This window comes from Panthera onca, chromosome B4, assembly GCF_046562875.1.
Source record: "Panthera onca isolate mPanOnc1 chromosome B4, mPanOnc1 haplotype 2, whole genome shotgun sequence".
In the NCBI taxonomy this organism is placed as follows: Eukaryota; Metazoa; Chordata; class Mammalia; order Carnivora; family Felidae; genus Panthera; species Panthera onca.
In genome coordinates this window covers 83,369,011-83,392,473 of record NC_138345.1, presented here as the reverse complement: position 1 = coordinate 83,392,473, position 23,463 = coordinate 83,369,011, and the positions used below count along the sequence as shown (strand labels likewise).

Genomic DNA, 23,463 nt, shown 5'->3' with positions numbered 1-23,463 from the left:
TAAACTACTTCTCCCATCATGCCACACCAGGAAACAGGAAAACAATATCAGAGAGATGGGGAGGCCGCAGAGGCTGTGCTAGAGTGGCACTTTTTTGGTGGGAGAGCGGGAGGGGTAGTTTACGAGTGGAGTCCAATGTGCTTTGATCCTCTACGGCAGCCGGAAGGCGGTGACGGAAGCCAAGGCCGCTTCTAGTCTTGCTGAAGTGGCGTCGTGACAGCGGCCACCAGCAAAGGCCGACTCTCGATTTGGGTTCGCAAGAAACGGAGTTATCCAGATGAGAGGATGAACTTACTTTAGTGACCCAATGGAAATGAATGTAGATATCCTATTAACAAAAGAGAACGTGACTATTAAACAATGATTTACTACCGGTCTGCAGCTAATTTACAGGTAGACAGTTTCACTGAAGGTGAGGGAGCATATGTAGGGAAAAGGTCAGATTGAAGGGAAGAAAGAAGGCTAAGAGTTTGGCAATAAGTATATACTTTAGGAGGAAGTGCATATCAGTAATTGAGAAAGGGATACTTACTCGTTTCTCCATCCCTTTAAGAATTATTACTACCTGGGGTGCCTGGCTGGCTCAATCGAAGAGCATGTGACTGTTGATCTCGAGGTCATGAGGTCCAGCTCCACCTTGGGTGTAGAGATTACTTAAATAAACTTAAAAAAAGAATAATTAATACCTAATGGCACTTATGAGTTAGGCACTGTTCTAACAACTTTATGTGCATATATATATACATATATATATATATACACATATACATAAGAATTTATACATAAATTCTTAAAAATCCTACGGAGGTTCTGGACATTTTGAAGCTAGGCCCTGCAGCTTCTCCTCAGGCTTCTTGGAACGCTCTGGTAGCTCAGAGCAGCCACATAAGAAGTCTTACCACCTTGCCATGCTGAAGAAGTTTCATGTTGACACTCTGGCTGACAGCTCCAGCTTTCCCGTCATCCCCATCAAGGTGTCAGCTATGCAAGAGAAGCTCTCCAGACCAATCCACCTGCCTGCTGAATATCACTAAATGACCCTAGCCAATGCCACATGGGATAGAATAGCTGCCCAACTGAGCCCTGTCCAAATTTCTTTCCCATAAAATGTGAGCTATAAGAAAGTGGTTACTTAACAAAATACAAACAAAATACAAAAAAACAAGCTCTCATTCTTGTTTTACAGATGGGAAAACCGAGGCACAGAGAAGTTCCTTTATGCCAGGCACTATACAAGGCATTGAAGGTACAATTATCAATAAAACAGATACAGGCTTCTGCCTTAGAAGAGCTCACAGACTTCCTCGGAAGTCAGAAAAGTATCTTTAAAGTTTCATGAAAGTCAGGGCGCCTGGCTGACTCAGTTGGAAGAGCAGGCAACTGTTGATCTCAGGGTCATGGGTTCAAGCCCCACACTGAGTGCAGCGATTACTTACATAAATAAATAAGTAAACTTAAAAACACATTAAAGTTTCATGAAAATCATAAGGGGGCATGTAAAACTTGCTGTGGGAGCTCCTAGTTAGGGCCTCTACCCAATTCTAAGTGGTTGAGAGAGGGCTTCTTGTGCAAGTGAACTTTCAGCTGAGATCAGAATGGTAAGTAAAAGTTAGCCAGTAAAGATTGGTGGGATTGGAGAGGAAGTGTTTCAGGCAGAGGGGAAAAAAAATATATGCACAGGACCAGAGACCTCAGTGCACTTCAGGAATGTGAGGAATTAGTGTATGGCGAGAGTTTAGAGTTTGTGGTAGGGAGCATGAAAAGGTTGGGCTCAAGGGAGAAAGTCTCTGTAAACCGTACTGTAACATCTGGACCTTACTCTGAGGACAATGAGAAGCCTTCGAAAGGTTAAGTCAGGGGAGTAGCAGGGCATTTTTGTGCTTTAGAAAGGTCACTCTGGCTGCTGGGCCAGGAATGGACTGGAGGTGGGCAGGACTATATGCAAAGAGACCGTTAGGAGGTTCTATTATCCAGGCGAAAGAGGATGATAGTTGTAGAGATTAAAGGAAGTAGGTAGATTGAAAAGATTTAGTAATCAGCTAAATATGAGTAGTGAGAAAAGAGAGAAATGAAGGTTGGCTGCCAGGTTTCTGGCATGGATCAATTGGGTACACCCTGTATGTGCTGCCACAGCTGATAGTATTTTTCTTATCATAGTGATTATCACACTGTATTTTGTTATGAGAAGGCAGGAGCCATATTGGTCATCTTAAATGACAATGCCTAGCACACAGTTCCTGCCTAGCATGGGTGGCAGTAAGCATCCAATATTTATTGAACTTAAATTTAACTGAATAGTGGTGCTGGAGGAGAAACAGGTTTGGCCGGGGCCGGGGTGGGGGTGGGGAGGGGAGCTGACAAATTCAATTTAGAACATACTATGTTTGGGGGCGCCTGGGTGGCTCAGTCAGTTAAGCGTCCGACTTTAGCTCAGGTCACGATCTCGCGGTCCGTGAGTTCGAGCCCCGCGTCGGGCTCTGGGCTGATGGCTCAGAGCCTGGAGCCTGCTTCCGATTCTGTGTCTCCCTCTCTCTCTGCCCTCCCCCATTCATGCTCTGTCTCTCTCTGTCTCAAAAATAAATAAACATTAAAAAATTAAAAAAAAAAAGAACATACTATGTTTGTACTACTTTGAGCATTGTGAAATATCCAAATGGAGTTTTTCGGTGGACCATGGATTAAACTGGAGTTCCACAGAAAGATCCGGACTGGAGATAGGGTGCTCACTGGCACATGGAGGTCATTGAAGCTGGGGAGAGAATAAGACCACATAGAGTGTGTAGAGAGTGCAAAGGGCATAAGATCTTAGGCAGAACTCTGGGGTTTAAGGAACAACCAAAGTCCTTCCTTATGCAACAGAGAAGGAACTGCTAAGAAGGTAAGGACACCAGAAGTGTTTGTAGAATAGTCGATTGTGTTGGCTGCTGCTGAGATGTCAAGCAACATAAGGACTGCAGGGTCCCTGTAAAGTCAGGGGTGACCCTAGTGAGGAAGAACCTTGCAGAGGTGAGGGAGTGAGAGGAGAGAAATGGTGACCCCATATGTAGGTAATTCTTCCAAAAAGTTTGACTGTCAAGGCACCTGGATGGCTCAGTCGGTTAAGCATCCGACTTTGGCTCAGGTCATGATCTCACAGTTCGTGGGTTCAAGCCCTTATCAGGCTCCACACTGACAATGTGGAACCTACTTGGAATTCTCTCTCCCTCTCTCTCTGCCCCTCCTCCACTCGAACTTTCTCTCTCTCTCTTTCTCTCAAAAATAAAAAAAAATGAAATAATTAAAAAAAAAGTTTGTAAAGAGGGTGGTAACTGAAGAGTACAGTAAAGGGAGATTCATCTAAACCTCCATCTAAAGGAGGCCATCTAAAGATGGCTGAGACTTGAATATGTTTAAAAGCTAAGGGGAAAGAGTCAATAAAGAGGGAGAGGATAAAGTGCAGGAAAGATGGCAGAAAAGATAGAAGAGGATGAGACTGGAACACTTAGAAAACACCGGATGAATGAATGATGAATAAATGGGATGAAGTTGATCACTATTTTGGAGGTGGGAAGGAATAGTTGAGGGGTAGGGTTCTCCACATTTTGAAAGTGGAGCGAACTAAGGAGGAAGATATCACTGAGGCCCAATCCCAGTCCTGGGAACCAGCCCTCAGATCTCGTGTCAGGGGAGGAGAGTTGGCTCTCTGATGTCACCAAGGGGGAGGTGTACTCCCTACCTACCTTTCCAAAGCCAAACAGCCTCACATTGTGCAGTGGGGAAACTGAAAGAAGGGGAAAATAAGAATGGTTAGGTAAGGAGAAAGCCTCAGCATGTGTTTTAAAGCTCTGGCAATTGACAGAAGTCCATTCCCACCTTCCACCGAGGAAAAGCGGACAGCAGTGCCCCCTTCCTCCCTCCCCACAAATGCTGTCATAGCACCCTGTGACCTTGTCCACAGGCCTTGATTCAACTGTAGTAAATTTATTGTTATTAGTTAAGATCTGTCTGTAAGCTCCAAGAGGGCCAGGGCTGTGTCTGTCTTCCTCTCTCTTATCTCCAGTTCCTGACACTGTTCCTTTCACACAGGAGGTGCTCAGCCAATCCTTAGTCACAGCATGAGTGAATGAACCCACACTGAAGAAGGACTCCGCCCAAAGGGCTTTCCTACAGAGGGTTGTTTCAGGCCTCTCAGCTCCCAAAACACATCCTGGATTGAGAGGATGGTGGTATTTGCACCTTTTCCTCTAACTTGGAACCCCTCTGTGTTTCTCCCAGCCACTTTCTCTTCCTCTCTACTTTCGTCTTATTGTTATTGCTCTGGCTCTGTTTCTCTGTCTCTCTGTCTCTCAGAGTCTGCACAGGAAGCACGCCGCTTTAGGTCTGAGGCTATTGGTAACGGAAACATTGGTGCCTGTGTAAATTTCATAAAGGTCACAAACTTTTTTTATCTTTGTCGTTCATTCCTGTCTCTTTGCCTGTGTTCTGTCTCAGACCTGATTCTTTCTCATCTTCTTGGGTCCAGCTCAAAAGTCCTGCCACCACCACCCAGGACCAGCTCCTGCTGCCTGTGGATTTGCTGATGGGCCTCAGAAGGTACTTGGAGGAAAATCACAAAGCTAGCCCCTCTCCTCTGATTTCCTGCCTTGCTGGCTTCATAGCTCTGCTGACCACATCCTCTCTCACCTTACTTATATAGTTCCTCACCAGTCACATCACCCAGGAGTTCTCAGCCCCCCAAACCTGTCACTGACACCCACCCAGGCTCTCTGCTCTCATTCTGAGCTCCCTGACTTTACCTTTCCCCCAACGCTGTTCTTGGAACCATGTCCCTCTGCTTGGAAGCAGCCAGTTGTGTCCTTTTCTGGATCTCCAACAGCTCTTTTTCCTACAGGTGACAGTACTGACCACAATGCTGTCAGGCCGGTGGTGGCCAAGTACCTGGGGGAGCCTCGGGCTGGGATCCCGAAACCCTTCTCAGGGATCCCAGCTCTGCGCCCTCTATGCCTTCACTTACACTGGGGCTGATGGCCGGCAAGTGTCCCTGGCTGAGGGGGACAGGTTCCTACTGCTTCGAAAGACCAACTCAGACTGGTGGTTGGCAAGGCGCCTGGGAGCACCCTCTACTTCCCGACCCATCTTTGTCCCAGCTGCCTACATGGCAGAGGAATCTATCTCTTCCCAGAGACCAACCACCATCACCTCCAGCCAATCCCTCTGGATTCCTGGTAAGTACTCCCTTCACTTTCCTACCTCGCCAGCTTCTAGGAATTATTGGAAGGATCTCCCTCCCTCAAAGCTGACCCCCTTCTCTTATTTACCTCTGGTCAGCCTACTTTTCATTCCCATCACGGTGTCCCCCATTGCCCCTCCTACTAGTCTCAAGCTTTCTAGGTCTCATGTACTTTTCCACAGCCTCCCCCCGCTCTTGTCTTCCCCGTGAACCCCTGGGATGACTGATGCAGCCAATATCACCTCTCTGATCACCTGCCCCCCCCACTCTTCCCATTTCTCTGTTTCTAGGGCCAAAGTTGTTTCCTGGCTCCCTGGAGGAGCTGCACCTGTCTCAGGAACCCCCAGGCAGAGCCCAGGCCACCTCTAAGCAGCCTCCTCCTCTGCCCCCCAAAATGTGTAGAAGTGTCAGTGTTACCAATTTGAGGCCTACCCTTCTGAAGCCCTTTCAGGAAGGAGCAAGTGGAAGATCCCTCTCTCAGGAAAACTTGCTGACAGAGGCCAATGCTAACCCGGTGAGTCACAGCTCTTCTGAGTGCAGTCAGCAGTTATTTACTGCTGGGCCTTGTTCTAGGCACAATGGCAAACAAGGCAGACAGAATCTTTGCCCTCAAGGGATTTCCATGGAGGTGACAAACACACAAACGGTTGGTATTGATAAGTGCCACCAAGAAGCATGGTAGGGAGTGATGGAGGGGATCTGGGAAGGCGTCTCTGAGGAAATGACATGTAGTTGAATCTGAATGAGGAGGAAGAGACTGCCATGAACCAAACTAGGAAATGAGAAGGAGTTCTAGCTGAGGGATAGCAAGTAGCAAAGATCCTGAGGATACAAGGAACCTGGCATGTGACAGAGGGACAGTAAGAAAGCCAACTAGCTATGTTGTTCTCTCTTCCTCCAGATTCCTGGCCCAGGGCAGCATTTTTCCTGTGTCCCATCTTGCCAGCTCAGGTCACCAAGTCCCATTTAGAGCTGTAACTCCCTTGCTCTTCCCGAAGCCTCAGCTCCTCCCCTCCTCCTTACTTGCTAGTGGATGAAAAATGGCCCCCTCTCTCATACTCCCCTAGCAGGGGTCTCTGACACCTCTCCCTCTCTCCCCTATCAATCCGGAGGATGTGAGGGTGGGGCGCTCCCCTCAACCCTCCTCCCCCCCCCCCCAAGAAAAAGCAGGTTCCCCTTTCCTGAGGCCCTGGGGTAGGGGCGGGGTAGGGGAGGAGGGAAGTTGGCAACAGGAAGTGAGGAGAAAAGCAAAGACTGAGGGAGGGAGTCAAAAAAAAAAAAAAAAAACAACCAGCTGGGGACTGGGGTTTCTTCCCCAGTACCTGGGTCACCCCAGCCAGGAGCTGGGGGTAAGAAAACAGTGGGGGAGAGAGGAGGAGGTGGTTAGGTGGAGAGAAGATTGGGGACGAGCACAGGCAGAATAACTACCTTTTTCTTCCCCCTTTGCTGACAGGCAAGACCCCAGCCCCTCATGTCAGAGCACCCTGTGTACTGCAACCTAGTGGACCTTCGCCGCTGTCCCAAGTCTCCTCCCCCAAGCCCTGCGTGCCCCCCGCTGCAGAGACTGGACGCCTGGGAGCAGCACTTGGACCCTAACTCTGGGCGCTGCTTCTACATAAATTCGCTGACTGGCTCCAAGTCCTGGAAGCCCCCGCGCCACACTCGCGTGCGAGAGATGGTGAGACTTTCCCTCCAGCTTGTTCCTTTGTCCCCTCAATCTCCTTCTTTTCCCCACTGAACCCCAAAGTAGTGTGTTTTCTCTCTTGGGCCCCATCAGAAAATTGTAAGAAGGGTGTTGAGACCGGGTTGAAGTGGCATCTGGTCGTAGCTTTACTCCCCCCATCCCCCAACCCCAGAACCTTGGCTCCATGGAAGGGACGCAGACCCGGAATAGGGGCAACGGTGTCCTGCAACCTCAGACAAAGGGCTCAGAATCTGAAACAGGGAACCCAGAACTGCTTGGCCCCCAGGTGAGACCCCCCCCCCTTCCTGATCGCATGCAGGAAAAGTCATCTTTTTACTACTCTCTTTTATGCAAGACACTCTTCTTCTTTACCCATCACACCCCCAGCCTCTCACCCACATCCGCACGCTTCTTCCCCCTATAGCCAGGAACTCCGAAGTTCAAGTTTCCTCCACTTGTTCCTCCAATCCCCTCCCCCAGGGTTCACTCTCCCACTGCCAGCACACCTCCCAGCTCCACCCCTCAGACCAGCCAGCAGCCTTGCAGCCCACTCGACCTCTGCCGCAGGTCTTGGACGACCCCCATGTAAGTGTCCCATTTCCTTGTGCAGGCCAAGATCCTCACTGCCCTACCCCCCAATTCCTGCTCCTCTAGATACATCTTCCTCTTTCTGCGTGTTCGCTGGGTATCCTCTCTTACCCAGTCTCCCCCATCCCCCAACTGTAAAGGACCTCACTCCTGGGACACCTCCTTGGGAACGCTGTGGCCGCTGGGGTGGGGGGGGGAGGGGCGCTGGGTGCCTTACTGATACCCCTCGCTCCACTTCTCAGGAGGTGGAAAAGTCGGGTCTGCTCAACGTGACCAAGATCGCCCAGGGGGGGCGCAAGCTCAGGTGACGAGAACCGGGAATACAGCTGGGGCTTGGGCGTCTAGATTCTGTATTGTGGAGCGGAGTGCGGGGAGAGCGCCCTTCCCACGTGATTCTAAATGACTTTTGCACTACTACCACTGCCGCCCCCCCCCGCCCCCCCCCCCCCCCGTAGGAAGAACTGGAGCTCATCTTGGGTGGTGTTAGCAGGTAACAGCTTGGTGTTCTACCGGGAGCCGCCGCCCGCCGCGCCCTCCTCAATCTGGGTGAGTGTGAGGGAGGGGAGGAGGGGGCGTGCAGGAGGCGTTTGGGCACTTCTACTCCCGCGAACTGTGGGGAGGAGGTGGGGAGGGGGAAGTAAAGGAAAGAGCACAGCCTCCCACGTCCTCGCAGTCCCCGGGGTGGGAGGGAGGCAATGAGGGGAACAGCGCCGTTGGCCTCAGTTTCTCCCAATTGCCAGGGACCAGCGGGTAGCCGACCCGAAAGCAGCGTGGACCTGCGCGGGGCAGCCCTGGCCCACGGCCGCCACCTGTCCAGCCGCCGCAACGTCCTGCACGTGAGTGCCCCTCCGCACGTCCCCAAAGCTCCACGCGACCCGAAAATGCGCTCCCAGTTTCCCGCGCGGGTGTCCTGCTCGGCCTCCCTGCCTTTTATGCCCCTTCCCTCTGAATGAAGCCCTTTCTCCGCTGGCGGCTCAGATCCGCACGGTCCCCGGCCACGAGTTCCTGCTGCAGTCAGACCACGAGACCGAGTTGCGAGCCTGGCACCGCGCGCTGCGGGCGGTCATCGAACGCCTGGTGAGCTGGATGGGAGGTGGCGGGACGGAGCCCGGGCACAGGGAGTGGGGAAGAAACAGTAGGATTCTAGGCTGGTAGGAGGCTAGGTGGTCTCGGTGTAGTGCTCTGGAGTGGGGTGGGGGGAACGCGGAACCCCGGCAGCCGGTTAAGGTCTCCCTGCGTCGAGCTGAGGTTGCAGATTTCACTCTTCTCTCTCCCAACCTCCGACTCGCTCCCCCCCGCCCCCCCCCCCCCCCCCCCCCCGCCGTTCGGTGTGTAGGATCGAGAGAACCCCCTGGAGCTGCGTCTGTCAGGTTCGGGACCCGCAGAGTTGGAGGAGCTGAGCGGCGGAGAGGAAGACGAAGAGGAGTCGGAGCCGGTGTCCAGGCCACTGCTGCGGATCGGCGGCCGCGGGAGCTCTCGTGAGCGGCCCGGGAGGTCCTAGGGTGGGCGGGGCCCGGGAGCGCGTCTCCGGGCTCCGTCCGGGCGTCGGCTCTCACGCCCTGATTCCACCTGCCTCCTGCAGGTCGGTGTCCTGAAGGAAACGAGCAGAACCGCGTGCGGAACAAACTAAAGCGGCTTATCGCAAAGAGACCATCCTTGCAAAGCTTGCAGGAGCGTGGTCTGCTCCGAGGTGAGGTGGGCTGAGCCGGCCATCACCCTTTTCCTTCGTACTTGCTGTAATATATTTGCAGGCACTTTTATAGTCCTGATCTGGGCATCCGCCCACTTTGCGGATGAGAAAATTTCAGTGAGCAGAGCTTCCCAGAACTAGGTCAGTGGTCTTCAGAGACCACTACTGTCCCCTACACTTGTTATTTGGGGGGGGGGGGGGGGAAGGGGTGTACCTCCTAGAGTACAGGCCTAGAAAAGGCAGCCAGGAGGGCCAGCCCAACTTTAGGGTGAAAACCTGTGCTGAGAAGAGCTTCCATGGGCAATGCTGCCACTGCTTCCCATCTCGCCTCTTTGCTTCTCCAGACCAGGTGTTCGGCTGCCAGTTGGAATCACTGTGCCAGCGGGAAGGGGACACCGTGCCCAGCTTTGTGCGGCTCTGCATTGCTGCTGTGGATAAGAGAGGTCACTTTCCAGAGACCGCACAATCCACCCCTTCCAACAGGCCAAGGCCTGGAATTCCCCACCTCCCCCACCTTAGTCTCCCTCCTGCATTATTTCTCTCCTCCCTTGGGTCTCTCACCAGTCCTCACCACATACAACTTAGAGCGGGAATCCTTATCTGCTCCCTGCCTCATCTCCTAGGTCTAGATGTAGATGGCATTTACCGAGTGAGTGGGAACTTGGCGGTGGTCCAGAAACTACGCTTCCTGGTGGACAGAGGTGAGAAGACTTACGGGCGAGTGGTGGTACTAAGAATTTCATGCCTCAGAACCACAGGCGGTTCTGAATGAGGGAGCTGACAGAGCAGGGAGATCTGGCTAGAACTGCATGACTTAGCTCTTGATCTCTTCTCATCCATGTTGCAGAGCGGGCGGTCACCTCCGATGGGAGGTATGTGTTCCCAGAACAGCCAGGACAAGGTACTTACGTGGGAGGCTCCTTAGACCCTTGAAACATCCCACATCCTCCCTGCTCCCTGTGGATCTCCCCATGTCTTGCTCCTGGGAGGGTTGTCCCCAAGCCCACCTCTGCTGCCTTGACCCTCTATGGACCTCCTAAGTATTCCTGTGGTCTTCCTTACCTGGATCTTCTCCCAAACTCCTGACCTCTCTGTCTTTGGCTCTCTCTGGACCTTCATAAGCCCTGAGCCCTTCTGCACATCCTTCTCCTCCCAGAGGGCCGGTTAGATTTGGACAGTGCCGAATGGGATGATATTCACGTGGTCACTGGAGCACTGAAGCTTTTTCTCAGGGAGCTACCCCAGCCTCTGGTGCCCCCACAGCTGCTGCCACATTTTCGTGCTGCCCTTGGTAAGGGATGAGAGCTTTGGGTAATACCCTTGGTACAAGGGTGGGGCATGAAAGGTAAAAAATAGAGATTCCCTTACACTCTTCTATTTCATCCTGAGTACAAAGATGGAAAATAACTTAAAAAATTTTTTTAATGTTTTATTTATTTTTGAGAGAGTATGAGCGGGGGAGGGGCAGAAAGAGAGGAAGACACAGAAACTGAAGCAGGCTCCAGGCTCTGAGCTGCCAGCACAGAGCCCGAAGTGGGGCTTGAACTCGTGAGCTGTGAGATCATAACCTGAATTGAAGTCAGACGCTTAACCGACTGAGCCACCCAGGTGCCCCGATAGCTTTCAATTCCCGTGCCAACTCCAGTGGTTTTTTTGTGAATGGTTAGAGGGCTAAGTTAAAAAGAATGCTAAAGCTGCAGTTGAGGGGGCTGTCTGGCTAGCTCAGTCGTCAGTAGAGCTTGCGACTCTTGATCTCGGGTTGTGAGCTCGAGCCTCATGTTAGGTGTAGAGATTTCTTAAAAATAAAATCTTGAAAATAATTAAAGTTGCAGTTGGGCTCAGTAAAAAAGAAAGCAGTGGTAGATTAATCGTGTCTTCCATGGGCATGGGAAAGAGTAGCGAGTTTACCCCCCTGCCTAAGGATCTTCCTTGGCCTCACCCCTATGCCCTTCCCTTCATTCTTTCTCTCTAGCACTCTCTGAATCAGAACAGCGCCTCTCTCAAATACGAGAATTAATAGGCTCAATGCCCACGCCGAACCGTGACACCCTGAGGTACCTCCTGGAGCATTTATGCAGGTCAGGAAAACCGAATGTCTTTGTGCATGCTGAGGGAGGGTGGAGTGGGGCAAGCAGCAGGGACCCTGTTCAGATGCAGTAAAGGTAGGAAACACCTCCCTTCCTCACCTGTTTACTGGGCAGATGGAGGAAACAGGCAACGTCTGTTCAGGGCATCGAGTGGGGATCAAGAGAAGCCCAGGGATGCTTTGAGAGAAATGAGGGAGATTTAACCTCTCCCTTCCCTCTGCCTCTTTGTCTCCTGTTGGGACAGTGGTCATGGCTTATGTGGCTGACCTGGGCCTGGGTGGTGACTTCTGAAAGAGGATAGCCATTTGAATTAGAGTCTCCCAATCTGTGAGCAAAGAGGACTGTAGAGGCAGTCTCTGAAGCTGGGAAGAGGCGAATGTATCCTAGGTTGTATCTTCAAGTTGTGTCCTGAAGGTTTCTCTGCTGGTCCTGTCTCCTTTGCCCTTGAGGCTCTCCGCTTGGTTTCCTTCAGCCACCACAGAGAGAGGTCCCAAGGCGAACTCTTTCCTGCTCACACCGTTGAAGGGTTAGATTTATTTGAAGTGATGAAGCTGCTGCCTTATAGCCCCTTCTCTTCACCTTTGCCCACAGGGTGATAGCACACTCAGATAAGAACCGCATGACCCCGCACAACCTGGGAATCGTGTTTGGTCCAACCCTGTTTCGCCCAGAGCAGGAGACATCTGACCCAGCAGCCCATGCTCTCTACCCTGGGCAGCTAGTCCAGCTCATGCTCACTGATTTCACCAGGCTTTTCCGCTGACTGGTGCAAGGAAGAAGAGAAAAGGTGTTTCTCCTGATCTCTGTTGGGTGCCCTTTGGTGGGGGTGGAGATAGTGGGTGTTCTGTTTTGAGGACATCCCATTAAACCCTGTGTCTCCCATATGGGTGTCTTTGTGAGTCTGACCTGAGGGATTTGGGATGGGGCGAGGGAACCTCTCTAAAGAGGGAAGTAGGTGGATTAAGCCCTGCTTCTCTTCTTTCCCTGTCATCACCCCTCCCCTAAGAGAGTAACTTGTAAAGCAGGGCTCTTTCTGATGCAGTTCCTTTATTATCCAGAAACAGTGTCATTATCAAATTCCTCCCCCAAACACATACAGAAGATGTACAGCCCCCACCCATACCCCCCATCCCTGGGGCATCCCAGGGGCTATGGCTCCTCCTCCCTACTTCTCTGTGGGGATGGAAACCCTTTAGGAAATGGATCTGTGATTACTGGGATTCCCCACTCTTTAGGCACTAGAGTTGAGGAATTGTGTCTCCCCAGGCAGGGATCCCAGTAAGATACTCATGTTGCCCACAGCCATGTTGGCGGGCCCAGAGGGAGGTGGGGTATGTTCAGAGCTGTCCCCTTGGTCATGCGAAGGAGGAGGACTCAGCCCCTGGGCCTCATCCAGAATAGCCACAAAGTCCAGCTGAGTGTTGTCAAGGTCAAGAGAGTCCAGAGGGTTGCACACCTGCCCTTCAGGAGGAGCGTACAAGGCAGGACCCCCTCCCAGCCTGCCCACCTCGGGATGACCACAGCTGGGGTTCGTGCCCCCTGCCTTGAGGGTCCCATAGCAAGTAGTCAGTGGGGGCAGAAGTCGGGGTGGTGCTGCTGCCCTATGGGAAGCCTTGTTTGCCCCCACTGCAAAATTTTCATGGCACGGTGGAGGGGTGGGATAGGAACCTGACTTGTGACTAGGCAAGTTAGGTGCAAAGCCAGGTCCATATGTGGCCAATGGGGCCTTGGCAGGACTTGGGCTAACCTGGGAACCCCCCAGAAACTTGGGACTCTGGTACAGAGGTTCCTGGACTGGGAGATCTCCCCTGCCCCCACCCTCCCATAGCAGTTCCTGTTGAGACTGAACATAATTACACACAAGCTGAGCCTTGAGTTGTCCTGTGGAGTGAGTGGGGGAATCAAAATCCAGGCCAGACCTGGGTTCTGAAGAAAGATAATCAGAGGGTGGCTGGGTATAGGCACCTGACTGGGGATACTGGGGAGGGGGAGGCTGGGGGTAGTGGGAGAACAGAGGCTGTGGGCGAGGAGGCCCCTCACTGGGGTGGGCATTGAGGCAGGGTGCCAGTCCTGTGGAATCAGAACCCACTGGACACCCCTGTTCTGGCTTGACCTGCACTTGTCCATAATGTTCAAGACGAGGACACTGGCTGTAGACTCCAGCTGGAGCCTTGGGGCTTGGGTACAGCCCAGAGTGGGAAGGGAACTCACTCCACGGTTCAGGGGTGGGTTCAGGATAGGAGACCTGCTGGGGACAGGGGTTTGGCCCATAGTTGGTGGGTGGACCAGGCCCAAGAGGCAGGGAGCCTGGACCCCTAGCTCCATAAGGCTCAGCCACTGCCCCCTCAGGTCCCCCATATCCCAAAGTATCAGTAGGTGGGAAGTCCATATAGGGGGTTAGACCACTGCCTATCATGGAGGTCCCACCTTCTGGCTCCTCCCGTAGCCCTCTGGTGTCCATGGCAACATTCTCAGTGATGCTGGGGGGCTGTGGTGAGTAGACAGTGGTTGGGAGTTGGGGATCGAAGTTCCGTCCTCCCCCTGCCACAGTGGGGGGTGTGTGGACACAACCCAAGCTCTTGAACCGCTGGACTCTGGCTGGGGCAGGACGGTCAACAGCCCGGGCTGGGTCACTGGCCCTCCGGGTGACCCCTACATTGGGGTTGTATCCTGGATACTCAGCTCGGCTTCTCCAGGAAGGTGCGGGAAGATTCCCCATCTGATCCAGGCTGGGTGCTGCCGTGGGTGGGGTACCACCTCCCCTGGCTGAAGCATATCTTGCCCGGAGCAGGTAGTGCTGGGCAGGCGTGAGGCCAGGCAAAGAAGATGCCCCATTCTCTGGTGGGGAGCCAGGGGGGAAAGGGGAGGCCAAGGAGGAACGGCGGCTGACAGTATAAGCTGAACTGACACTGCTGGAGCTGCTGCTGCGGCGGTCAAGAGAAACTGGGGGCCCCAGACGGCGGGACACAGGGGTGCCTACAAGTGATAAGGAGAAAAGACGGGATGGTCAGGGAACCCTCTGCATCTCACCCTGCCTCCCTCATGGGGACAGCCTTGTCCCGGAATCCCAGCGACAGGCTCCTTAATGCTGACCAATCAGTTCTGTCTCCTCCCATGCCCTTTCTACATCTGGGTCACCAGGGATTCAGAACCACCATGAACAGTTGTATAGGTTGCACACTGCACAGCCCTAGGGGACCTAGGCATTCACATTATAGACTTTGTATATCGCAATTACCTGAAGGAAGCTTCTTGAGGAAAGGGGACCTTTTCCTAATCGTATAAAGGTATATAGGGCAGCCCTGAAGGGTGAAGTCCTCCTGACTTCAGAGGAGGTCCAGATCTCAGCCCAGCAACTATTCCCACACCCAGGTCTCACCAGTATGGGTCAGGCTGGGCAGTTTGAGGCCCCGGGGTCCTACTGGTCGAAGCTGATGTAGCTGGTCCAGTCTGAGGTTCTCAAGGCGGCGAAGAGTGGACAGACCGGTGCCAGCAATGCAAGGCCCCTCATCCAAGCTGGACAGGTCCTCAGTGCTGCCCCCCGCATTTCCAGTCATTTCCACACCACTATCTGTATTAGCTGCACTGCCTGCTGGGGAGTGGTCGCTGCTGCAGGACGACTGGGCTCCAGGGCTGGGCTGTGGCTTCTGTGGGGAAAATGAGGTCTGAGGGTGGCCCCTCTCCACTTCCCCCCAGTTCCCTAAGAAGAGCCTAGACTGGAGCACAGACTGCCTGGGTTCAAACTCGCACTTAGTTCTGTGACCTTGGACAATTTGTCTATGCCTGAGTTTCATCATCTGAAAATGCGGAAAATAAGTCTCTTTTTCATGAAGTTGTTGTGAGTATATGAAATTATAATCATATTACATGTGAATCATGCATGTAAACCATACATAAATTAGAGTAATATACCAAGCCCCATATAAGAGTTTGTTAAACCGATTAATTAATTACACTAAAATCTCTCAATTTGGGGTAGCCCAAGGAGTACCACTGTCATAAGAGACTAGAGGACTGTGCACAGAAGAGTGATTTACAGAGGACATGGAAGAGTTGGAAGGGACTAGAAGAACGTGGGCCGGGCAGATGGGGCGTGGAGGCAGGGGTCACCCAGGCCGGCTCACCACGGTGCCCTCCGGCACGGTCAGTCTGCTCTCTTCCCTGATGGGGCCTCCATCCCGCTCCCTCTTGGGCTCCACTGTGGAAAGGGATGATGCCCTGGGCAGGGGGCCGTCTCCTCGGTGCCGCTTGGTCACATGGGCATCAGGACCGTGCACTGTCTTGACATGTTTCCGAAGTGAGCTGGGATCTGTGTAGCGTTTGGTGCAGCCGGGGAGCTTACACACATACGGCTTCTGTTGAGTGGACAGTGAAGACAGCAGGCAAAGAAATCAAAGCGGGAGAGTGCAGAAGGAATGGGAAGCAGAGGTGGCATCGAGTAGGGACGAGGGGATCAGGGAGAAATGCACAACGCCCGAGGAATTAAGGAGAGCGGGACCCTTGGAGTGAAAAACAAGAGGGTCAAGGGGAAGATTAGGAAAACTGACAGCCCAGATCCGTGAGGCCTCATAAAGTCAGGAGTTGAGGGGACCAGGTGTCTCCTCCAGTTAGAACGGGTCTATTTAGGTTGGCCCTTTGGCTGGTTAGAGGTAGGGGGGTGGGGATGGTAAGTGGAAATTCTTGGTTTCAGAAAGGCCTTAACCAGGTGAATTAAGTTGTAGGGGACAAGGGTGGGGTGGGGACTCACCTCTGTGGAACGGGTGCTGGGCTAAGGGATTTCTTACGGGGGAATCTCCCCAGTAGCTGGCTTCTCAAGTGGGGAGGGTCTTTTAGGTGGGGCATTCACCTCATTGGAGTGGGTCCGATTCTGGTGCTTGGCTCGGTCACTGGCATTGCTGAAGGCTTTACTGCAGCCCTCGTGCTCACACATGTATGGCTTCTCACCCGTGTGTGATCGCAGGTGTGTCTTCAGATTTTCAAGGCGTGAGTATGACTTCCGGCACCCCTCAAACTAGGGGATGTTGGGGTCAAAAGATAGCTCTCAGACAGAAGGACATGGAGATTAGAAGAACTGTAAATCTCAAAAGGGATGTGCATTAGAGAATATAACTCAAGATGGGAGAGAAGTTCCCAAAATTCAGGGACAAGGGCAGGCAAGAGCTGGAAAAACAAGAAGCTAGAGTCACTCTGGCTGCAGGGACACGGAGATGAGGCAATGAGCATCTCCTGGTCAAGCCGGAGCAGATCTCCCTGTACAAGGATCTGAGACTGCCTTAGGATGGGGTCATTCAGGGAGTGTATTACGTCCTTGACACAGAGCTTCTCCCTTCTCCGTTAGGTAGAGTGGTAGGCACAGTACTGAGGGCCCAGAGTATTTTCAGGGGCCCACAAAAATGTTTTAACCTCTTTTATTTTTATTTATTTATTTGAGAAAGAAAGAGAGTATGCACACTTGGGGGGGAAGGGGCAGAGAGGAGAGAGAGAGAGAGAGAGAGAGAGAGAGAGAGACTCAAGCAGGCTCCATGCCCAGCGGGGTTCGATCCCACAACCATGAGACCATGATCTGAGCTGAAATCAAGAGTTGGATGCTCAACCAGCTAAGCCACCCAGGCGCCTCTGATTTCTTTTAATTAAAAACAAATTTTTTAAGGTTTATTTATTTTTGAGAGAGAGAGAAAGGGCACAAGTCAGAGAGGGGCAGAGAGATAGGGAGACACAGAATCTGAAGCAGGCTCCAGACTCCGAGCTGTCAGCACAGAGCCCGATGCAGGGCTTGGACTCACGGACCGCTAGATCATGATCTGAGCCGCAGTCGGACGTTTAACCAACTGAGCCCCCCAGAAGCCCCTCTAATTTCTTTTAAAAGCAAGGGAAAAATAACCTTTAGGTCCAGGGAATGTCCTAATATGCAATATCAATACGTTCGTTTTTATACTAACACAGTCATAATATACAGTTTTTAAATACTTGTTTATGGAGGAAGTGGCCAATGAAGGCAAAAGTGCCTAGGATCCATGAGAGTCCTATGAGCTCTGCCTTGGTGGGGAGCCCCAATTTAGGGAGGGACCCTGAGCTTGGAAAGTGGGTGCCTCACCGTGCACTTGTGTGGCTTCTCGCCCGTGTGCCTGCGCATGTGGACCACCAGCATATACTGGGCTTTGAAGGGCCTCAGCTCCCTGGAGCAGCCCCCCCAGTGGCACACGAACTCTTTCCGCTCCCCATGGATGTGCTCACTGTTGATGTGCTGAAGGAGGAGACACAGAGGCTCTCTGAGGTTCCCTTAGGCCATCAAGGTGCAAAACAGACCTTCCCTTGACCTCCCCATCCCACCATATTCCCCCAAGGCTTCACTTCACAGGGGGAAGGGGCAGAGAGAACATCAGAGCCCGCCTCTCAGTTCTTCCAGAGTTTCTAAAACAAAGCTATAGCTCCTGAGTTTCTGCCTGCCGCACTAGGCACTCAGCCTCTGACCTCAGGATCCTGACCTCCTGCCCTTAGCCTGATTCCACAAGGTCCCACCAGAATGTCCTACAAGATCCAGCCAGCATTCCTGTTACCCCCTGGGGCTCACGTGCACCAGCTGCTCCTGGGAGTCAAATTCCTGGCTGCAGCCATCCCAGCGGCAGTCAGTCTCATACACGGATTCAGGCTCAGGCTTTTCCTCTCTCTCCAGGTCCTCCCGCCCATCCAGCATCCCCAGCAGGGGATCCTAGAGCAGAAGATATGATCCTAGGGTCACTCGGGTGACGGCTTTTGTTTAGCTCCGGTTTCAGAGGCAAAGTCAGCCCCTCTTACCTGTGTGCCTGTGGAGTTGGGGCTGGACATATCACCCTCCAAGGGCTCCTCTGGGCACTTGCTAACCATCAGGTCCAGCTCAGACTTCAGCTTCCCCAAGGGAAGAGGTGAGGGTGATGAAGGTAGAAGTGGGCAGAAGGAAGAGGGAGCCCAGCCAGGTCTTCCTGCCCTGAGTGCCCCCACCCAAGCAGCTGGAACCCCTGGGTTTAGAAGAGACTTCCTCCTCAGACTGCACTGGGATGGGCAAAAGGTGAGGGATCTCATTTGGAAGAGTAGGATTCAGCCCCAACATGTGAACCCTGGCAACAATACCCCTTTATTCCTCTGCTGCTGAAAACTTTTATATCCCCTGTCCTTCCTTCACCTTGCCCCATAAAGTCCACCACCACCCGCTCTGAGCTGAGGGAGACTGAGTGGCGACATGAGGACTCTCACCTGGCAAGTTGGGAGGGGTCCCCGGGACTGAGGATGCGGCATCATCCCACCCTGGGTGGGGTCATGGGGACCACAGGGCTGGACCCCGAAGGAAGGCGAGGTCCCTTTTTGGTGATTCATCTGGGGTGGGAATCCCAGAGATGGGCTGAGGAGGAGGAGACGGAGTTACTTAGGACTGTCAGCTCAGAAAGTTGCAGGAGTTCTTGGGCTATTTGGAGTGTTTCGGAAAGATGGTATGGGAAGTGGCTGAGGCAGTTCCAGGGAAGTGCTTTGGAGGGCTTGAGGCTTTTAGTAGGGTTTGGTAGGGTCATTAGGGGGGCCTCTTAGCCCAAGGCTATCTGCACCTCATGGTGCTGATGGAGAGGTGACCATAGGAGCCCCCGGGAGATGCACAGCGTGAGTTGATGAAGGCCACAAGGGAGCTGGGGGAGGTGCGGATAACTGTCTGCAGGTCCAGGCTGGCGTCGGACAGAGGTGAGATGGAGAGTGCCCGCTTCTTGGTCAACTTGACTGCACTTCGGGGAGGAGGAAAGAGTGCGGCTGGGGCAGGAAACAGGGAAGACAGCTATAGTAAATGGGGCGTGTGTCTCCATACACCCAACCCATGGGTCCTGATTCAAACAAAAAATGACACTTGACTCTGCTTTGCCCTACAGATGCCATCTGTGACTTCTTGATCATGCTCTGACCCCTTGCTCCGATCTCCAAGCATTTCCTCTTCCAAGTTAGAGCCCCTGCCCACCCCCACCCAACTCTTTTATTTGGGACAAGTCCCAGAGGGGCAGAAAGGGAAGAGATAATTGCTTGAGGCCTCACCCTCAGTGCAGCTGTTGGTCTCCCTGGCTGGCCCATAACTGTGGGGGCCAGACATGAGGTTGGCCTGATGGCAGAAGGGCAGACCGGGCAGTCCTAGAAAAGAGAGATGGCCAGAATGAGTAATAGGAATGGGGGATACGTAAGGCCTCACGTTGAAACCCCAGGAAGAGGCCTGATCTCATATTCCAAGCCTCTACCACACGAAGCCTCAAATCTTCTTATGGATTGGAAACTGGCATGGGGTAGGAAATGGAAGAGGGATCTCTGAGGCTGACTGAGAGAGCTGCCAGTCCTCAAGACCCAGAGATTGGTATTTGCACTGACCTTCTGTCCCCATGCTGGGGGCCTGACTGGGGAGGGGCCGGAGACAGCAGGGCTCGCCATAGCTACTGACTGGCGGTGGGGTCATCGAGTTGAACATGGTGTCTCAGAGGCGAGTGTGGGGACACTGCAGGAGGGGAAGGGAGATCTGCAAGTTATAAAGGCGGGAAGGAAACAGGGAAGGTCAGATAACTAAGTCAGGTATAGAACCCCAGGCAGAGTCCCTCTAAGACAACTGCCACAGGAAATCAAATTGAATCGAGCATCACACAGACAGGGTGAGGGTAAGAAAAGAAGTCCCAAAGAGGCAGAGGCACTCTTGGGGATCTTTGTGGGAACTGAGTGGGATCTTTGCCTGGGTGGTCTATGCGAGTACGAGTGTGTGTGGGGGGAGGGTGGGGGGGGGAATGTCATGGACTAATTGAGCCTATATGAGCCTTAAGCCATTTTATACCATGGGGCCTCTATTTTTTCTTGCTGTGACAATGGGCCAGCTTTGAGGGGTGGGATGGGGGAACTCATGCTGAGCATCTAACTTCAAGCGCTGCCGAAGCCCCTTTCCCTTTCCTTCATTTGCTCCAGCCCGGGGACAACCCGTCCACAATTTCTCCAGTATCCAGCAGAGGGAGCTCTCGCCACAGCCCAGACTGAGCGGCTGATTGGGGCCCGAAGGGAGCAAGGAAGATCTGCCTTTTTCTCTCTAAGGCAGAAACTGTGTATAGAAGGGGATAAGGTTTCTGAGGGAAGCCTCCCGGGTCTGTTGAGTACAAAGAGTGGAAACTGGTGTTATTCTGGGGTGGTTTGAATCTGGGCACCCATCTAATTCTTTTGGTCTATTTGGGGGAAACAGGAAAGGGACTGTAAGAGAAGGCTTTGGAAGAATGAAAAAACAGAGTCACCATCCATTAGAGAAGAGTTGTGAGGGAGGAGAGGGTGCTGCTGTCCGCTCTTCTCCTCAAACTCCAGTTTTTGTTCCACCCCGGGTTTTCTGGTCTCCCGGGACTGAGGGTGGGGTGGGGCGGGGTAGGGTGGAGAACGACCGGGAGCGGGCCGGCCGGCGCGGTGGGTGATCCCGGGATGCTGGGATTTAGGGTGAGGGCGGGGTAAGATGGGGAGCGGAACCCGGACCCCAGGACCCAGCCCAAGCTCCACAGCCTGGGTTGTATGCTTCCTAACTCCTCCTTTCCCTGCGGAGAGCTGGATCCCGCATCCAAGACCTCCCAACTCGACCTTGGCACTATGTGTGTGTGGGGGGGGGGGGGGCACAGCTGGCTGGCAGCTGGATGGGGGGACACTTCTCCCGCCTCCTTCCTCTATGACTCACCCAGGGGAAGGAGGCGGGGGCTTGCAAACGACCCCCCAAACACTAAAGAGACTCCCCCAAACGTGCCTACTCAGTCACCTTTCAGTGCCACTGCCCAGCCGCAGGGGAGTCGCGATGTAAATGGGACAACATCCCTCTTCGCCCACGCATGCCGCAGCCCACCCACGTCTCCCCTTCACACTAGTGACAGGAAAATTTCGCCAACTTTTCCAGCTTCAGTCAAGTTTTTCTGGGGTGTGGATGAAAGCGCAGGATGGGGCAGGGAGCTCTAGGGTTCCCCTGCTGGAGCCCTGAATCATCTTCTGTGTCTCCCTATTTTCCAGAGTCCCCCTCGCACCCCCGCTCCCCAACTCCCAGGAGTAGGCCCCGCCCCCCTCCTCCCGGTCCCGCCTTCCCCGCCCCCGTGCCTCCTCGGCCCACCCAAGTCGCCGCCGCAGGCTCTGGCTGCAGACAGCTCCGCTTCCCCCGCCCGCCCCGGGAGCCCAGTAGAGCGAGCCGCGGTGGAGGGAGGGCGGGGGGAGTTGAGAGGCGGGACACATTCTTCCCTCCTCCCCCTAGTGCATCCAGAAGGCTGGTAGTGGCGCCCAGGGTGGGGGACACTGCTGGAGAGTGGGTGTCCCAGTGGGTGGAAAAGAAAGAAGAATCCACAAACTATAGGGACAGAAAGTGACTGGGTAAATAAAATAAGGTGTGTATGGGGAAAGGGAGGGGTCAGGACACCTTGGGTTCCTGATTATCACATCTGGCTTCCCAAGGGTTAACCCCTCCAGACCCCCGGGAACCCCTGAGTGACGTCAAGGGCGGGTCTGTACCGCCTGGCTGGGGAAGCCGGGGAGCTAATGGGGGGGGGGGGGTCTCTGGGCCCCGCCCCCATAGGGAAAACCACCCTAATTCCGGCCCTTTACAACTCCCCCGGGAAATTGCTCCGCCTTCTCCTTCCACTAGACGGTAAAGACCTGTCTTATGAAGACCCCAGGTCGCCAGCCCCCAAAACCTTAACTCCCCAGTCACTATGGGATCCCCTTTCCCTAATCCTATCCCCAAAGCTAGCTGCCCAGGGCGGATTGTTTCGGGGTCACCGGGCCTGAAAGAGGCTTCAGAGCGGGGAGCAAGGGCAGGCAGGGTGGTCTGAGCCAGAGGAGGGGCCTCGGCCCCCGGCTCCCGTTCGGGAGGGGGGGGTGTCCAACGGGAAACATAGGCAGGCAGTGGCCAGTGGTCCCGCCCAGTCCCAGTAGGGGTCTCCCTGCGGCTGGCCCCAGCCGTCCTGGTGGTCCTGAGGTCACAGGGTCAAGACAAGGTCTCCTCAGCTCCTCCTTAGCACCCCGTCCACAGCCCTTGGGACTCGGGAGTCCGAATTCCTTGAGGAGTCTTTCTAGGGCCTAAACTGGACACTGGCCCCTCCAGCCCCCTTCCTAGTCGAGAAGACACTCCTTTTCGTCAGAACACATGCACCAGCAAGCACATCTGTCACAAGACAGGTCAGGGTTCAAGCCTAGCCGTCCCCCATTGGTTTTGTCGCCTCACACACACCCATCCCCACCCCACCTAGGGCTCTCTCCTTAGCTGTTCCCTCCTTTCAGAAACACTGACGTCCTCCTGCCGGCGCTCAGGACACACCTGGAGCTGCCTGTCTACCACGCAGACCTCCAGCTAGCCGTCCCTCCAGCCTCTTCATCCCAACCTCATGAAAGTGAGATGTTTCTAATATATGGGAGAGGCGGAGACAAAGAGATCCACGGTTGCCTGAGACAGAGACACAGAGACTGTCAGAAGAAAAAAAAGATACAGAGAAAGGAGACAAATGAAAAAATTCTTCAAACTTTCTATTCCTCACCCCAGGCTCTCCCACCCCCTTTTTGCCTCTGTCCCCCAGGTCTCCCTCTTCGCTGGGCAGAGTCCCTCGCAAGCAGGGCATCCCCTCGGGCCCCCTCCCCCACTGCTCCCAGGTGGTCCCCCGCCTGCCCCCCTTCTCACCTCCTTCTGGGCGCTGGGCTCAGGATGCGCGGTCCAGGGCTAGAGTCTGGGCTGGGGGGTGTGCGGTGGGGAGGGGGGGCGGACAGGGCCACGGCAGCGCAGCCTCAGTGCCACCCCCACCCCCCCTAACCTGGCCGCCAGCCCTCCCGCCGGCCCAGCCCGCCGGGCCGCGAGCCGGGACCACCCGCGAGAAGCGCAAACTTTTTTTTTCCCTTTTGCAAAAACTTTTTCTCGCTCAAGCAGCTGGCGCGCCGCCGCTCTTCCCGCTCGCCTCTCACCTCCCTTCTACTTCCCTCCCTCTTGCAGTTCTGGAAGATGAGGCGGGGTAGCTAAAAGCAAGAGAGGGGGTGCCGGGCTTATTGCACCCCCAGGACCCCCAGGATCCTCCCCCTCCCTTGAGGGACCCTATACTGCCTAACCCCCCCCCCCCCCCCCCGCTGAACACGCTGCTGGTGGTGGGCAATAAATCCCGGCATGGATCCTTGGATCGGCAGCCCACGAAGAGGCCCCCAACCAGAGCCTGAAAAAACTAAGAAATAT

At 53.9% G+C, this 23,463-nt stretch overlaps 2 protein-coding genes across 6 annotated transcripts; one reads left to right on the top strand and one right to left on the bottom strand.

Annotated features, from left to right (window-relative positions):
• The first annotated feature begins 183 nt into the window (after nucleotides 1–183).
• On the top strand, nucleotides 184–12,140 carry ARHGAP9 (Rho GTPase activating protein 9). Of its 3 annotated transcripts, none has more exons than XR_009617201.3 (19): nucleotides 184–412; nucleotides 1,187–1,246; nucleotides 4,502–4,572; nucleotides 4,871–5,204; nucleotides 5,500–5,723; nucleotides 6,663–6,887; nucleotides 7,066–7,179; nucleotides 7,374–7,478; nucleotides 7,724–7,785; nucleotides 7,937–8,027; nucleotides 8,222–8,317; nucleotides 8,460–8,558; nucleotides 8,818–8,959; nucleotides 9,064–9,171; nucleotides 9,516–9,614; nucleotides 9,795–9,872; nucleotides 10,019–10,072; nucleotides 10,294–10,462; nucleotides 11,144–11,249. XR_009617201.3 is itself a non-coding variant. In XM_060657167.2 (19 exons), exons 3-19 carry the CDS (start codon nucleotides 4,889–4,891, stop codon nucleotides 12,019–12,021), a joined length of 2,226 nt encoding a protein of 741 aa, XP_060513150.1. In that variant the 5' UTR covers nucleotides 1,229–1,246; nucleotides 4,502–4,572; nucleotides 4,871–4,888; the 3' UTR covers nucleotides 12,022–12,140. The 3 variants fall into 3 exon arrangements, 2 of the variants coding, with proteins under 2 accessions (XP_060513150.1, XP_060513151.1); XM_060657167.2 differs by lacking the exon at nucleotides 184–412 and adding an exon at nucleotides 11,850–12,140 and having other exon boundaries at nucleotides 1,229–1,246; nucleotides 10,328–10,462; XM_060657168.3 differs by lacking the exons at nucleotides 184–412; nucleotides 1,187–1,246; nucleotides 4,502–4,572; nucleotides 4,871–5,204; nucleotides 5,500–5,723 and adding exons at nucleotides 6,464–6,558; nucleotides 11,850–12,140 and having other exon boundaries at nucleotides 10,328–10,462.
• A 195-nt stretch (nucleotides 12,141–12,335) lies between these two features.
• Nucleotides 12,336–23,310, bottom strand: GLI1 (GLI family zinc finger 1). Of its 3 annotated transcripts, none has more exons than XM_060657154.3 (13): nucleotides 22,924–23,310; nucleotides 22,567–22,712; nucleotides 19,629–19,752; nucleotides 19,305–19,397; nucleotides 18,833–19,028; nucleotides 18,489–18,633; nucleotides 18,054–18,143; nucleotides 17,830–17,967; nucleotides 17,353–17,502; nucleotides 16,105–16,269; nucleotides 15,383–15,613; nucleotides 14,638–14,905; nucleotides 12,336–14,234 (listed from the first exon to the last, which is right to left on the bottom strand). In XM_060657154.3, exons 3-13 carry the CDS (start codon nucleotides 19,723–19,725, stop codon nucleotides 12,490–12,492), a joined length of 3,318 nt encoding a protein of 1,105 aa, XP_060513137.3. In that variant the 5' UTR covers nucleotides 19,726–19,752; nucleotides 22,567–22,712; nucleotides 22,924–23,310; the 3' UTR covers nucleotides 12,336–12,489. The 3 variants fall into 3 exon arrangements, with proteins under 3 accessions (XP_060513137.3, XP_060513135.3, XP_060513136.3); XM_060657152.3 differs by having other exon boundaries at nucleotides 22,567–22,692; XM_060657153.3 differs by lacking the exon at nucleotides 22,567–22,712.
• Between the last annotated feature and the right edge of the window lie 153 nt (nucleotides 23,311–23,463).

What these genes read in the sequence shown, in the direction of transcription:
- ARHGAP9 (XM_060657167.2), top strand. Translation starts at nt 4,889, where the DNA reads ATGCTGTCAGGCCGGTGGTGGCCAAGTACCTGGGGGAGCCTCGGGCTG. An exon ending in CAGAGGCCAATGCTAACCCG is followed by an intron (nt 5,724 to 6,662) that starts GTGAGTCACAGC and finishes CTTTGCTGACAG; the next exon opens with GCAAGACCCCAGCCCCTCAT. An exon ending in TGCTGCTGTGGATAAGAGAG is followed by an intron (nt 9,615 to 9,794) that starts GTCACTTTCCAG and finishes CTCATCTCCTAG; the next exon opens with GTCTAGATGTAGATGGCATT.
- GLI1 (XM_060657154.3), bottom strand. Translation starts at nt 19,725, where the DNA reads ATGTTCAACTCGATGACCCCACCGCCAGTCAGTAGCTATGGCGAGCCC. An exon ending in GACCCCTCCCAACTTGCCAG is followed by an intron (nt 18,144 to 18,488) that starts GTGAGAGTCCTC and finishes CCCTTGGGGAAG; the next exon opens with CTGAAGTCTGAGCTGGACCT. An exon ending in CCCAGGAGCAGCTGGTGCAC is followed by an intron (nt 17,503 to 17,829) that starts GTGAGCCCCAGG and finishes CTCCTCCTTCAG; the next exon opens with CACATCAACAGTGAGCACAT.